This window comes from Calidris pugnax, unplaced genomic scaffold (assembly GCF_001431845.1).
Source record: "Calidris pugnax isolate Ruff unplaced genomic scaffold, ASM143184v1 scaffold44, whole genome shotgun sequence".
NCBI classification, from domain to species: domain Eukaryota; kingdom Metazoa; phylum Chordata; class Aves; order Charadriiformes; family Scolopacidae; genus Calidris; species Calidris pugnax.
The window spans coordinates 8040921-8057173 of NW_015094506.1; the positions used below are offsets into that span (position 1 = coordinate 8040921).

The following is a 16253-nucleotide window of genomic DNA, read 5'->3' on the forward strand; positions in this document are numbered from 1 at the left end:
AATAATAATCTATCTGGTGCCATGTTAGGATAGATTCTTCAGATAAAATTTATTGCTCTATTTACAGACTGCTTTATTAGCATCTTTGCTTATTTGCACTTCTGTGCCATCAGTGTTAAACCTAGTTTTTTTGAATGTTGTGCAAAAGGTGATGCATTTTAAGAAATTCCATTAAAAATAGCCAAATGATTAAGGCACAAACCAAAAGCCTAAAACCCTTCAAAAATTGGTAAGTAGATACAGGCAGGCCATTAAATCTCTATAATTTTTTAAGTTCCATGTTGCTCCACATCCACGATTGCCTTACTCTGCTGTAGGAAACTGCACTAGAGCCATAATAATATAGCTCAGAGTTCATAGAGAGAATCATGGAGTTCATAGAGAGTGTCCTACACAGGAAAAAAAAAAACAAAACAACTTTTATTTTAAAGTTTACAGTTTAATTCTAAAATTTATGCCTAGAAAACTTACTAAATTATTTTAGAGCTTGAAAAGCTACTACTTATTTAGCTGCTCTTGGTGCATAGGTAGGAGTTTATTTCTGAATTCCCGGTTTATAGGTTTGGGGTAAGCATGGCACAACAAACTGCAATCCACCTTGCCACCCTACAAGCCAGTTTTCCAGTCTACTGAGCAATGGCAGTGGTTTCCAGCTGGTGACACGAGTGCAGGGAGCTTCTGCAGATGCAGGACAAAAAGGCCACCTGTGTCCTGCAACAGGAAGGGAACATTCAAGGAACCGTTTCTCTTTGCGTCACTCCTCACCAACAGCTCGTTTCCTACTGAACTGCACTCTTCACCACTGCTCTAAGAAATGAACTCAAAATTACATGGCATAAAATGCATTTCAAGCAAAATACAAAGTGACGAAGTTTTCTAAATAAGTTACTATTAGTTAATTTCATGGAAATTTTAAATGAAATGTCTTCCAACGTGAAAATATGAAAAGTTCATTTATTTCCATAGGCAACTTCATTCACAGTACAAAGTGATATGAATTTCTTGAAATTGTCACTGTACCTTTTACATATCTTTTAAGTAGCTGATCTAAAAGTTGATACAAGAATAAATTTGTTTTTGAAGAGCTGTCCAATAAACCGGGTATACACTAATGCCATGCTATGACAGTTCTAATTATGAATCACAGCTGACACTACAGTAACATCACTTTATAAATCTCATGAGAATTCTAATGTTTCACAATCAAAACATAAAACTGCCACTAGTACAGAGACTGTACGATTAGACAAATAAACAAGTATTAAATATTTTGCACAAGGCCTGAGTTCACTATAACACATTTTGATTTACAAGTTCATCTCAGAAATCTATACAGCAGTTAGAACTGTTTCAGAGAACTTAAAAGAGAATGCAACTTCAGGGGCTTATTTGTTCTGGTGATAGAAGTGTGAGGCCTGGAAGGCAGGAGGATTTGGTGTATGAATCCACGGTTTCACTGCCTTGAGTAATTTCCTTGTAAAGCAGTCAAAACCTAATGGAAAGTCAGGTATAAGGAAGAACCTCACTTGAAAAATCAGCTAACTCATCTGAAATTCTCCAGATATGTTTCCTCACAGCTATTTCAGAGTAAAAGTTCACAACGAGTATATAAAATGCAGCATATCTCTTAACAAAGAACAAAAAAGGGTCACATATACAACAGGGTATTTTTTCTGTACTTCCCCCTCCCATTTCTTACACTGGAAATGGCACAAATCAGTGATATATCACCTACCCCCAATAAAAAACTCTTAGTCAATAAGCAAAGGTCATTCTAAAGTCCAAAAACTTCATCTGCAATGAGAGATCCAGTGTTCATAAATACTTATTTTAAAACCTTTCCTTTTCTGCTCAAGACATGTAGATGTAGGCAGACTAAGCACGTGAATTTGTAGTACACAACAAAAGCATCATATAATCATTAGCCTTTATGGAAGCCTTGTGGAATTTCATTCAAATTTAATCTTTCATTTTATTTAATCTTCTATTTTGGTGCAACTGAACTGAAAAATCTAAAATCCTGTTATCTATCTATATACACAAGTACTTATCTATCTACAGACATAGACTACATTATAACAGGGGTTATAATACAAAAGTTAACACACATTTTACTTACTTTAAAAGGCCATTGGGGTATTTATCAAAGTTCTACATAAATCTGAAACAAGTGTTTATAAACAGACAAAACTTAACAGAAAAGGAAAGTTTTAAATAATAAGGCTTGAAATGTTCTGCACCTGTACATCCAAAAATGTGGCCTTTTACTTCAGGTACTCAGCATCTGTGCAGACCTTTAAGGCCACAACTTCGCCATGACATTTCTAATTCACATCACCATTGAGAGAGGAAGACATAGCATCTTCACTTAAAAAAACCTAGGGCATTCTACCCATGTTCCCAATAAAATTTCTCTCCCCATCTCCCAAATAATTAGTCAGCTCCTTTACCTTTCAAAAGACTCCTCTGATTCTACTGTCCTCCTGCATAAGCAGGCTCCACAGGCTGTTCTGTGCCTCAGTCACATCACTTGTGTGAAAAAGAACAAAATCGACTCCCTCTTCCATCCTTAAATGACACTTGTGCCATTTCACCCCCTATTTCTCTCCTCTTGAGAGAGGCAGACCTAGGGGCTTTTAAGCTAATCTGTAACTCAGTAGTTTCAAGGGTCCTCTCCACCAGCCCCAGCAGAGAAGGTTTTTCAAGACATTTTAACACAATTCTTCCATCTAGCAGGATTAATTTGTTTTCTACGACCAAGTTTTCAGAGGATGCTTCAGAGACTTTCATACTTCAAACCAAATGGAACCAACAGTCGTAATATGCAACAGACTGCTGTCTTGGTGCAGGCATGTTCATTTAGCAAACACCAGAGAAGCCAAAGAACAACTGATGCTTATATTTCAGATGTGCAGCTCTCTCCACTTCTTTTCTCCTTTCGCAGCAAACATAACACAGATAAATCAATTAAAGAATAGGAACTTCTCTTTACCTCTTCTTTATGAATGAACGCAAAGTAAACCAGATGGGCTGGGCAGTTCAGCCCAGATCCTGCTCTAATTTCCACAGCAGAATGAAGATCTGCTCACAACAGGCGAGTACAATGGGTGCACAGGGTGGAGGCTGGAAGGTAATGATATAACCTGCCAGGCTCCCACATTTTTTCCTGAACACAAAGGGCAGAAATTTTGTGTAATTTACAGTATTGTTTAAGGCATTGCAATAAGAGCTTATTTTATACCAGGCTACATTTTCAGCAACAAAATTTGCAATTTCTTAATCAGGTACCAGTTTCAATACCTGTGTTCTCCATTTCGTTTTGCATTGGGAATAGACAGTCCCGCTGCTTCAGGCCAAGCCAGATGCAACACTGCTTTCCATCCACGTCCAGAAAGAGAAGGCCCCTGGAATCCCCACGTTTTGGGACACTGTCCCTTCCTCCTACTCTTTTGCAAACCACAACCTGGATGTAATGTACAACTGTTGCTCTCAAACAATGGCATTCACTCTCGCCACGACATGAATCTTCCAGCCTCTTGCAGGGCCTCAGAATGACAGCTTCTAAATGGAGAGATCAACTAGACAAGGCTTCCTAAAGAAAAATTACTGCAGCAGGGGCCAAGTGGCCCTGGTGACTTACCTCTTGCAATTCCTCCTTCCTTTAAGTTAAGAACTTCATACACCCCCAGTTTCCTGACACACTAAGCAGAAAGAGGGGTTTGGCCCTCTCGATTTCACTTGAGTTATTTTTTCTTTTTTATTTTTAAATAAGTAGAAAATTTTGCTATAACTTTCATACGCATTCTTTTCAGTTTTCTTTGTTGTTATTCTTCTACTCTGGTCATTCTGAAAATTGCCGCAAACGAGAAATCAAAATTATGTTCTCAAATATAAATAGAAAAAAAATCCTATTACTCGAGCCAGATAAAGATCTTATTCCATCACATTACCACTGCATCCAAGAGCATCTCTTACTTTGAACTTGTAGGATCTTTTTGATTTTGTTCTTACAGAACAGATTGTATTCTCAGATAGCACATGCCAAAAACAGATACCCCAAATCCCACAGTTTAGGAGCTCTAATATATAAAATCAGATCAATTTTTTTCAGTTAATTTTCCCTCCAATAGGTTAAGTTAAAATCCAGTTCCAAAAAGTCCCCAGTCCAGGGGGATCAGTGACTGAAACTCCAGATCAGGACACTGACATTTAAGACTGCTTTTACCATGGACGTATTAATTTAATACATTGTAGAGTCCTAAGAGATGTTATTTTTAATATAAACTTACTTTCCAAATAATTTAGAGTAATACAGATTCAAGTAATTCTTCAAAGGCTTGCCTTAAGTTAGCCTAACAAAACGTAGCTTTCAAAAGTTGACATAAAAGAAGACATTAGTGTGATTGAGAGTATAGAGTACTAGTAACCGTAAATGAACTTAAATAGTTTAACAGTTCTAGTATTGTACTTAAGTTTACACAGATATTTTAACATAAGCTACAATGTTTACCATGAATATTAACAGCACATAAGCATCACAACATGTTAGGTATTGTTTTCTAAACCACAATTTCACTGGTCCCAGGTATTTTAAAACAACAGGACTAAGGCAGCAGCTATAATACATAAACAATTCTTTAAGAAATATGCTTAATGCTATTACCGCTTAGAACCGTGGAAATATAACAAAATACAAGTCACATTTACAGCATAAGGCCCTTTGGTTTCTTAAGCAGCAAATGAAAGAAAAATTTCTTCAGTGAAAGGCTTTGAAAAATAAAGCATGTAGGCTTTCCGTAAAAAAGGTAACTAGTTCTTTCCTTCTCAAAATAGCCAGCTACAGTCTTCAAAATATTATGTAAGAAAGCTCCTGAAATTCCTAGGAAAGAAAAAGTTAAAATCCAACAGTAGTATCTGACAGAGCAGAGATTCTATCATGGGCAAGCTGAGCATACACCTTCTGGGAAGTAGAAGAAACTACTGTTTGGTTTTCTGGAGAGCTTTATTAAATTTGGAGTAATACAATAAAAAGGATCTGAAATATCTATGTATTTACCATATATTCTAGAGCTTACAAATCTGTATTTGAGAACTCACTTCATATTCATTTATCCTTCATAAGGACTTGAGTTAAAACAAAATTAAAATGAAATACTTTACTAGTCAAGGCAATTTATGGCACTCTGCTTTTTCACACAACCATGTGCAACTTGTACGAGGCAATCCTTTCCCATCTTCTCAACAGAGCCAAAAATCTATGAACTAGTTCAAGATATTTCTGTGTAACTAAACAGTGCCTGTTTAGTTACACAGAACCATTTACTTACACAGTTAGGGAAGTCAAAATCTGAATTTTACAGAGAACATTCTTTTTAGGAGGTTTCATAACTATTCTTTTTTCACGCCAGTTAGAAGCAGTATCAAATTAGCCAAAACACTGGAATATATAATAAATATGTTAAAATACATGTCACCACATGTATTTTATGTGGTATGCTGCTTTGCTATGGGGCTGGTAAGAAGGATCTGGCATCATAAAACAGGTTTTAAAAAAACACGACCATTGGAATGGTGTCCTAACTCTGTCCTAAACTTCCACAAAATTTTAAAACAACTTCTTCTGCCTCTTGAATCCTGTTATTGTCGTTTACTACCACATTAATTTTAATTATCTTGTAAGAGAAGAAATAAAAAATATTTTCTCTTCTTGCCTCTTACAGAGTTACTGGTTAGAGATCTTCCTATGTAGCATGGCTGTCAAAACTTCGAGGCAGCATAAGAACTTACTTTTTGCAAACTGTCATATGACAAAATGACAGTTTGTGCCAAGTTCAAGCAACACAAATCATCAATAAGGATTTAGCAGACACTGAAAGGACTGGGCTGCAGGATTGCATTCACTGGTGTTATTACCCCCTAAGCATTTTTGTTGAATTTAAAAAACAGAATTTTGTAGGAAATCTCATAAGAGTTGATTGACTACACTTCTGAATAATTTTGAAATACTTAGCTGCTTCTTTTTTGATTGAACATATGCATACTACCTTCAGTGCTCTGATGCTCAGTAAACAGACAGGAAACCTCTAGCACGTGAGATGACTTTGCACTTATGCAACTCCACTGTAATACCAAGTGAATGCAAAATCAAGTCTTTTTTCCAGCACAAATGACTTGACTTTGCTGGGCTGAAAGTTTCCCCAAGTCATGCTTTTACTAATCAAAAAAAGATGTTAATCAGCTTACCCATGATCCAAATTTCATCGATCTTTGAAAGAAGAAAACAAAACGTTTTACCCAAAAAGATCTTTTAAGTCATTACTAGCTGAGCTGCTGTTTGTCATTGTGTTTGCTGGTTGTGCAAAGTTCTGAGGAGCAAAGAAAGGATTACCCTGTATACCAAAGCCAGGCTGTCCTATCATGTTCATCTGAGGTCCCATGACTGAAGCGGTCGCACCTGGGGACCCTTGCGGGGGTACAAACTGATTGACCCACTGGCTTGACTTCTGTTGAGCCAACTGCTTCATGCTAACTTTGGGTTTTTGAGGACCAAAAAGATTATCTAAAGCTGACATATCTGGGGGTCTGTTTTGTTGCGTCAGTGGAGAGATGGCAGATGCAGCATTCATAGGACTGTAATTTGGCATACTGGCAGTCGGTACAATGTTCATCTTGGTTGTTGCTGTTGCACTTGGACCACCGAAGAAATTCTGAGGGGTGGGACCAGCTCCCATACTGAATCCAGCAGTCTGAAAACCCATAGTAGTATTTAGTCCGTTTGTTACGTTTCTCTTTGTGTTGTCAATAGGTGATGAAAATCCCATTCCAACGCCCATAGGAGGGACAGAAGAGAAGCTGTTTGAAGGTGGAACTTTAGCTTTGTTGATGGAATGGCTAGTCAAAGATGACATATTATCTATCAAGGTATCTGTCAAGTCTTTAGTCTGCAAAATACAGAAAATGCAGTTAAATGCTACTCTTGTACAAACACTCTAGCAATAGTCTTTATCATTGCTCCTGCAGAAGTGGCATTCATTTCTCAGAAATCAGAATTTACTGCATAGAGCTGGGCATGTAATGTAATCATACACAAAAGCAATTAGCTTATTATCATTCTTTGCTACTTAGAACTAATTGTTGCACAGCTTTAATTTGACAACTAAGACCATACACAAAGTACTACTGTGACATTTGCTTACATGCCCCCTTCCTATTCCCAAGCCCTTTATATGTGTAGTTAATAAACTCTTCAGAGCAAAGTCCTTTTTAATATGTTCTTTTTCCTTATCTACAACAGTGGCCTTCCAATAATAATTATTCCTTTGGAAACTCCTGTAATTTAAAAAGTGGGAAATATTGCTAATTATGTAAATGGAAAGCAGATTAAAATTTATTTTAGTTTCTCTCAGCTGTACCATTGTACTAGCAGTGAAAACAAAGGTGACTCACAGGAGAAAAAAAAATGCTAAATGCATGACACTTGAAAAAGCATCACAGTTCCAATGGAAACAGTGCAGTAGTTTGTTCTTTCTCACCTGCTTTACTGGAGGTGTTATTACAGTTGCCTGCGGCTTAAGAGGTTGCTGGCTTTTCAGCTTCTGTGCCTGTTCTTGTTCTTTAGCTAACTTTTGCTTCTCTTCAAGTGTAAGTGATGCCTTTAAAAGGGAAAATACTGACACTAAGTTGCACAGAATGGTTATTCTTACACTGGTATTTTTATTTCATAAATAGCACTGTCATTTCAACATGCGGTAGGACAATACACATTATTTATACAAAAGATAAAGTGGCTAAGCACAAAATCTATTATATTTATCATATTGCTAAGAAGTACTTAAAGGTAGCAGAAGGAGAAATTTGAGCAGATCTCAAATAAAGAGGTATCACAACAAAACTATTTTAGCTTTGTCTTCTTAATTTTGGGCATAAGAAAAAATGTCCTTTGGAGTTTTTGTTTTCATATGGTTACCAACTGGCACTTGACATAGAACTGCAACTCACCATGAAGTTGGAAAGGGAATTTTATTTTAAGATTGCTTAAGAGGCTTTTGGGGATGTTTACTTTTGTTAATGATGATTATTCCCCTTAGTCTAAAATTAGTGAGAGGATTCAGGTAACTAAAAACATAAATGATAAAACATATAGATTCTGGGAAGCCATTTACATAATTAATAGCATGAAAAGAATTTTACAATAGTTTATGCTTATGTTTAATATTCTATGTCTTGTCACACTTTCTCTTTGCTTCTTGTATTTATTCCCATATTAACTGTTCATTTTCACTTATCTTTGAATTGTACAGCAAATGTTAGTGTCTGATACTACATGAAAGTCAACGTTTTATCTTCATCTCTGTTTGTAATTTTATCATAAAGTTGCCTATTTTGATTTTCCTATCTAAATCCACTGCTGAAGTTTCAGTTTCATTGAAATCTATAATTAAGGAGAAAAAAAATGACCAAAAATTTATAATCATAATTGCTGCCTACTTTGTACACAGCTATGTCCAAGGAAAGGCTTTGAAAGAAATTCAAGGAAATGATTTGAACATTTTTCAGTGGACCTTCACATGTGGCTGTGCTATACAAAAGCAGTTAGGTTTTCTTCTAAAGCTTTACATATGATAACTATCTACACATACTCTTTTTATGCAACCCTATCAGCCTTCTATTAGACAGATGGATCTAACATGATTCCAAAACAAAGTAAAACACACCTTTTTCTGTGTGGATGACATCTCATTCTCTTTACTCTCAGATCCACTAGTAAGAAGGTCAGTTCCACTAGTACTAAATACCTTGTCAATCTGTTTAAATCCAAAGAAACAAAACTCAGTAATTTGAAATTTAAGGTAACATAAATATTGAGTATGTAATTTTAAATTTTATATTTCAAATTTCTATATGTAATCCAATAAAATATTGTCACTTACCTGATTACTTGTACTACTAGATTTTGCCTCTTCAGACACGCTCATTTGGTTAGCTATATCCAAAGATCTATATAGCATAGAGTACACATATTATGAAAAGATAACTTTACAGTTACATCCACAGCACTAATTCAGGAATGCAGATTATTCTTCTGCATTTAAATAATCAAAAAAAAATTGCATATGATAGCACTGCCATTTTTACAGCATGCGTGTAAGAGGCTGGAAAATGTTAATACTCTAAATGGTAAAGGCTTCCTAATGATCACTTCACATGGTCTTGGTTCCTCTTCTTGAATGAGGCAACACAGACTTTGTGTAGCCCAAGTAAATTTGACTCAGAAATCTCACCTCATATCAGACTCCATAAAATAGCTCTAAATATCTTCAAATATCAGTGCCTTCTAAAAGGCTGTGATGTTTACCTTTCTCCAGTATAGTTTATGTTCTCAACAAGTACAGAAAAGCAACTTAACACATAGAAGAAAGATATAAACCGTACTCGTGGAGCTCAGTATGCACTCTAACGCTTAACAAATTAATTAAAATTTATTGACTCGAAAGAATAAACTGTGACTGAACTGTATAAAGGATTTCACTCGATTAAGCCATTGGCATCACAATATTATTATAATTCTAGGACTAATAAATCTTTGCTGGTAACTGGTTATTTGAGGTAATTCTTCACTACTGAAGTAAGAATTACCTAGATTTTTTATTGCTATCGCTGGAGTTCTCTTACATTTGCTAAAAAATTAACTGAAATTTATCTCTACTCACTTGTTATTTCTCTAATACATACATAAATAAACACTTACTTCTGTTGCTCTTGCATGACATGAAGTTGCTCAAGTTTTGTTTTATGCTCTGCCTCCAATCTATTAAGCATATCTTTTATAACACAAATAAAAGAATTGAACTGTAAAAGAAATACAAAAGAAGTTTGGATTTTGCAGTAATAGAATTCAGACATGTATTACTTAAAAGGTAGTATCTCATAAAACTTACAATACACAATGTCAGATAAACTGCAGATTTTTAAGTAATTTATAATTTACCTTCACTACCTTCCATTAGATACTTAACTACAAGCACAGTGTGTATTGAAACAGTGAAAAATATATGTAGCTACAAAAAAAAGTGAGGCAACCCAGACAAAAAACTACAGATCAATATTACTGGATTAATTTAAAAAAAATAAATCCTGTGATTGCACTTCTACATTATCTGCAACATTTGAAAACAAGAGCAAGGGAAGAAACATTAAGATGGTATGTCAGCTTTTAATTTGAACTGTAATTATGTTAGTAGCTAGCTGATTTTGCAGCATATTAGGAAAGTGATAGATTCCTTTTGAAATTTTATACCAGATCAGTTAAATCCACTGAAAAATGACAAACTTTAAACACGCAAATATAGTAATACTGGAAGGTGTTTGGGTTTTGTTTGCTTTTAAAATGAACAGACATAAAGTAATGTATGAATTTTTCTCTGACAGCAGTTTAAACCTATTTTCTGCCAATTTATCAGGAAAAAGCATAGAACGTAGTCAGGTTCCTACCTGATTGAGATTAAGATTGTTCTCAATACTAAGAGGAATCAGATGGGGCAATACTCTTCCTGCGAGCTGTTCTTTGGTAATTCCCAACTTCTTATGAGTAAATGTACATTTGTAAATACCTGACATACAACATCAAAACAGCAAAAATTGTTAAGTTTAGTAAACAATGTGAACAAAGTAGTGCACTCTATGTGTGTCAGTGATCTGAACATACATTGGGTCTGTATGCAAGCAGGGACAAACAGAATCATAAAAGCTAAGTACTCATCCACAACACAAGCATATTATAACAAGAGGCTTTGCTAAAGTTCAGAATAAGAGAAGGTCCAAAGTAATCATTTGCAGCTATGAAACCTGGTATTAGGCAATGTATTGTCCTGGTCAATTATCTGAGAATACGCATCTTTGATCATGAGCAACTGAATTATCACAAACTGACAAACTGCCACTGAGAAATTAAGCTGCATTAACCAAGGATGTGTTCTCTCCTGGTATACTTGTCTAGGAGTTACTATCACACTGCTCTCTGATCACATTCGACAAATATTCTTACCCAAATGTTTGGGGTTGTATTACACATAGGATCAGAAATCATGCATAGTTTTTATCTATCCTAAAATCTCTGAAAAAAAAAAGAGATACTGGCAGGCACAAGGGATACAGTGCTAAGGCTACAAGTTCTATAGTGTTTCTGACAGGAGGATTTCTCTGCCTAAAGAGTCCACCTCTGGTGGCAAACACTGAATATATGAGCACAAAAGAAGCTGCACCTTTCCTCACTTTCTGTGGTTAGTATTAGAACAGAACTGTCAGCTTGGCAAAGCAGCTATCACACCCAAGACGGAGGGTAGTATGATTCCAGAAAAAAGGAGAGCCCAAGCCTGTAAAATTGATTTCAGCTTAGCATTTCCAAACTAGGACTCACTTATGCACTGCATCCAAGTAGTATTCAGAGGTAACACCTAAAGTAAAAAAAACACCGTCCCTCCTTCTCAGAGAGCAAACACAAGGCAAAGCTGCAAGGATTAAGGGAAACAGGCAGCTTTAAGTTAGTATTGATAGATATCTTCTTGCTGCTTTTGAGCAAATCAAAATAATGCTACCACTGCATATTATTACAGTGTTTAAAGACAGCTGCTGCAGGTACAGCTCAGCTTGTTACAAATGGTCTTATGTCTACTACTTTGCTGTCAGTAAGAGAAATGGTCACCATCTTCCAGGCTTGTCCACGCAGTCACACCTTTTCTTGGCAGTGACTTTGGTCATCTGGTCTCCTTAAGCCCATTCAAGTTGTCAAACTCAAACATCCTGAGTTAGGCAAGCGCCAGAGTGGCACGAGGAAAGCACAACTGGGAGTGTGGCCACCCCTTCCAGAAGCACCAAGCCAGGAGGTTTTGTTAGCTGTTTGGTGAAACCTCCACCTCAGTGCAAAGGCAGCCATGGTTGCTTAAACATCCAACAAAATGAGCCTAATAAAACCTGCAGTGAAGAGCAGCAGATCTGCAGACAGTCATTTATAGCATCTGACATGCAAGAGCGCTAAGAGAAAGCAACAGTAACATCTTAAAAGCTCCAGCAGCATCTGAAAGATGACAGACCCTATACTCTTCTGAGGAAAACAGCCTCTCTGGATGTGTGGACCGTACAATCCATGGAAGTGTCACAGCCCAGGAACTGCAATGAGCACTCAGAACTGCACTGGGCCTTGAAAACTAAAAATATATATATATATATATATACTAGTGGTTGGCAGTAGCAGCAATACATAAGGTAGCTGAACAGGGGCATACTTAAGATGCAGAAACAGGAAATTTTTAATAGTAATTTTAGCAATACACTATGTAAACATTATCAATGATAATACAGAAAGCTCTGAGGTTTACAATGTCAAAGCACAGAAGTGGAGAAAGTTGAAAATATTAATTACCTAGAATTCCCATTAGCACTGCAGGTTCCTTGGATGGAATTTGTTGTAGAAAAGGTAAAATGTCATCAAGCACAAACCATTTATCCAAATACTCCAAAATCTTGCCTAAGCACACTAGGGAGTTCACCCGGACCTATGAAGTATGAAAATAATTAAACAAACTCTTTACTGTATTTTTGCCTAAGAAAAAAAACCCAAAAACCATACAAAACTCAGAAGAAAACAGGTGCTGCTGAAGCTATGACCTTCATATTTGAACATTCAAGACATGTAAAAAAACCCCTTTTGTGTCATGAAAGGAAAATATATATAGTTACACAGTGCTTTCAAAACCTTGGATTTTCTGCAGGACAAACACTGTTATTCTGGAACAGACTTCAACAATTTTTACAATATTGTTAACAACAATAACTTGCTAATAACTTTAAAAATTGTTAGACTAAAAAAGAAAATGGTGCTTTTGTATTTTCAAAAAGTTAAAAAAAAAGGCTCAAAAAGAAATCAAGGCACACTGATGGGCTTTTCTCTAAAGACACAACAGCAGAAAAGCCAAAGTAATTAGGGAAACATTGTCTTCTGAGGACTGAGAAATAGATAAAATTATTAGGGTACTTACAGCAAGAGAAGAAGTTTGCAAACATGCATTTTTAATTCTTGGAATTAATGAATTTTTCATTGATGGGTAATCTATTAAATTGGCAAACGTGGGAATTATGTTTAGGCAAAGCTCCTATGAAAAAAAAGTGCATAAGTTTAAAAGGAAACATGCATGTTTTTTATAAAATTACTGCTAATATTATTCAAGATCAAAATTAGTTTAAAATGTCTGCTTAAGCTTTCTTTTTAAGGAAATATTTAAGGAAATATGATCAACTTAGCTGACCTTAATCTATCAGACTTACTTAAAAATAGCTGGAATAATAAAGGATAATGTTATGCAGACAGAAGCCTGGAAAACGGATTTCAAAAACAGTACTCATAAATATATAATAACACATTTGGGTAGCAAGAATACCTTGCATTTTCACAAAAAATTTTTATATTAAAAAAAACTTTTATTACATCAAACTGTAACATTTTCCTACATAAATCAAGCAAATCTGAGTGAGTACTATCAACAACACTGCGACAGCACAATGATAGGCTGAAAGATAAAAGAGCATATCAAGATTAAAAATACTTAAGCAATAGAGAAAAAAATACCCAATTTCAGCCCCATCTCAAAGGGGCTGAATTTTTTTTTTTTTTTCAAGTAAACAAACACAGAGGTATACAAACAGCAGGCACATCAACTTAAAGAAAAGAGAAAAAAATTGCATAAAGGCTGCAATCACTATACCTGGATCTGAATTGAAGGTGCTTCCAGGGCTCTATAAACCATTGGTAGGACACTGTTCTTTATTTCATCTGGTGGAGTTTTGGTTAGAAGCAAGTCCATTTTTTGCAGGAAGATCAACAAGATCTATTAAAAGAAGGACAATTCAGAAGCCAAAAGTTTTAACTCCAGTAACATATACTTATGATACTAAGTCTGTTGTATCATATCATAAAAACTTCAGAAGTTTTCTTGTAACTCAGTAAATGTGATCACTTACCATGTTGCTTGCCTGAAGGCATGGAAGACAAAAAACACTTTGACATATTATTGCATTTCAAAACCAGCAAATACATATCAAACAAAACATGTGTTTTCTAGACTAATCTTTCTGAAATAAATCATAATGGCTAAGGAGAGAGTTCTTGTTTCTATTTTCAACACAGTCTTTTGTTAAAATCCGCCCACAGAAAATCTGCATAGACACATCACTATTGAAAAAGCTGACCTTTCAAAAACCTATGGCTCAAATGCTGTCCTTAAAGCATTTGATCATAACTCCACATATAAAAGCTGCATTCCATCTGTATCTAGAATCGAAATAGGGACAAAGTGAAAAGAATATTACATCTACTACATAGACACAAAATAGCTGTATTCTATTTCACATGGAAATAATAGATCATAAAATGAAAGATCTCAAACAAACAAACAAAAATATCTCATCACAATAACTAAAAAGCAACACCAGAATAGCATATTCACACAGTGGGATTCACCTTCCTTCGGCTTAGTCACCTAAAAGTTAGCTGCTATTCTAAATTACTCATCCAGGCTCTGTCTCCAATACAGAGAGCTACGTAACTCGTAGGACTCATGACTCATCTCAGTTAGATGAGACAACTTGCTACAGGTGACACTGATTATGCACTGACATCTAAACTCCTTTTAGAAAATACATTAGACTAGATAGATAAACTGTGGTGAATGGTATCACATTCATAATAAAAAGCCAAGTGTTACATAGGAGGAAAATGTTTCAATTTTTAAGTCTAAAAATATGTAGCAATCAGTGCTTCCATGTCAAATAAACAGAAGCATCAGAGTGTAGAAATACAGATGTACCAGAACTGCATATAAATTTCCCCTTTCATTTGATTCCTTTACAGAAAAGAAAAAGAAATTCCTTTAAACTGCAGCTAATGTGTGCTTTCTTATTTTATAATTACCTAAACTGTACACACACACATGCAGACTCATTCATTCATTCCATGAACATGGATTCTGATGCAATATCCCCAAATCTGGGAGGATTAGAGTGAGATGGACCAGATCAGTTTTAAAGTTAGATTTGATACTTATTCTTGAATAAAGATTTTTTTATTAGTCCTAAAATTGGCTTCTTGAAACATCCATGTGCTCGTAACGTTCCCTTGTCTAGCAATCCTGTAATACTGGGGCCTGACAGCTTTTATATTAGCTAAATACATATTTTTGGAGAAGGATTGTTTGATTGTTTTTGCAAATTTGAAAAAGACTTGAATGAAACCTGTTATTTAACAACTCAAATAGCTTCCTTAAAATAAGAACCAGATGTCTGAACTTGTAACAGACTGCTTTTACGTTAAAAATTGTACTATATAGTAATTTAGATTTCACTGAAGCAGTTCACCTGTTTTCCACTGGCTGTCAGTGCTTTTCAACTACAAAGTTTTTGATCTCTCTCTCTCTCTACCTGTCTTTAACTTTAATGTATTTCATGCTGTTCCAATGAACCCCTTTTTATTTTTAGCTTTCTAAGATCATATTTGATACTTTTTATCTATTTCAGTAGAAACTATGACGCCACAGTCAAAGATTCAAACACACCATCAAGTAAGCAAGCAGCAGCAGTTGCACTCTAAACAATAATGCTAAAGATGTGCTTCATTCATTAATACAGAACCCAGTACTTGCCAGGGTGCACTTTGGTGTACTGTGTTAAGATAATGAATTTACAGTATTTCACACGCTAACTCTCTCTGAGTTTCCCTAGATATAAATTAAGGGCTTCTCTACACTGGGAAGCCATATCAGAGTAAGGTAGAATGGTAATTTACAGCACACCAGTTATCCCATGCTAACTCCAAGAGTACAGTAACATATTCCATTTTCATATTATAAGTTCTCACATACAAAGACATAGTGAACACTGGATAACAATTTCTTGATGCTGAATTACAGTACAGTACAATGTATCCCTATGATACATTCGCTTCCTAACTCAAGTACCCTATAAAAGCCAAGTAACAGGCATCATACAAATCTAAAACATCTTGGGACAGTGTTTGGAATACTGGAATACTGATACCTTCCCCATTTGCCCCTCTCCATGAGTAACAAATGCACAGAAACTGGTGGACATTTCTGTCTTGTACAGACAGTCAGACCTGGAATTCTGTCCTCTGGCACTATGAACCTTTATATTTTTTTCCCTGAATTGCTGGTATATTAACTTTGAAAACCTGTCCTGGATTACTT

General features: G+C 35.5%; 1 protein-coding gene across 2 annotated transcripts in view; it reads right to left on the minus strand.

Moving 5' to 3' along the window:
• Positions 1-940: 940 nt before the first annotated feature.
• Positions 941-16253, minus strand: part of SCYL2 (SCY1-like, kinase-like 2) — a 40192-nt gene continuing 24879 nt past the window's right edge. Inside the window, exons 10-19 of one of the 2 annotated variants that reach the window (XM_014963999.1) lie at positions 14014-14025; positions 13758-13880; positions 13035-13148; positions 12419-12551; positions 10492-10610; positions 9749-9849; positions 8931-8997; positions 8715-8804; positions 7533-7652; positions 941-6941 (exon numbers count right to left, since the gene is read on the minus strand). In XM_014963999.1, the coding sequence (XP_014819485.1) occupies positions 6291-6941; positions 7533-7652; positions 8715-8804; positions 8931-8997; positions 9749-9849; positions 10492-10610; positions 12419-12551; positions 13035-13148; positions 13758-13880; positions 14014-14025 (1530 nt within the window). In that variant the 3' untranslated portion in view covers positions 941-6290. The remainder of the gene's footprint in view (positions 6942-7532; positions 7653-8714; positions 8805-8930; positions 8998-9748; positions 9850-10491; positions 10611-12418; positions 12552-13034; positions 13149-13757; positions 13881-14013; positions 14026-16253) is intronic. The other variant, XM_014964000.1, reaches the window with a different exon arrangement.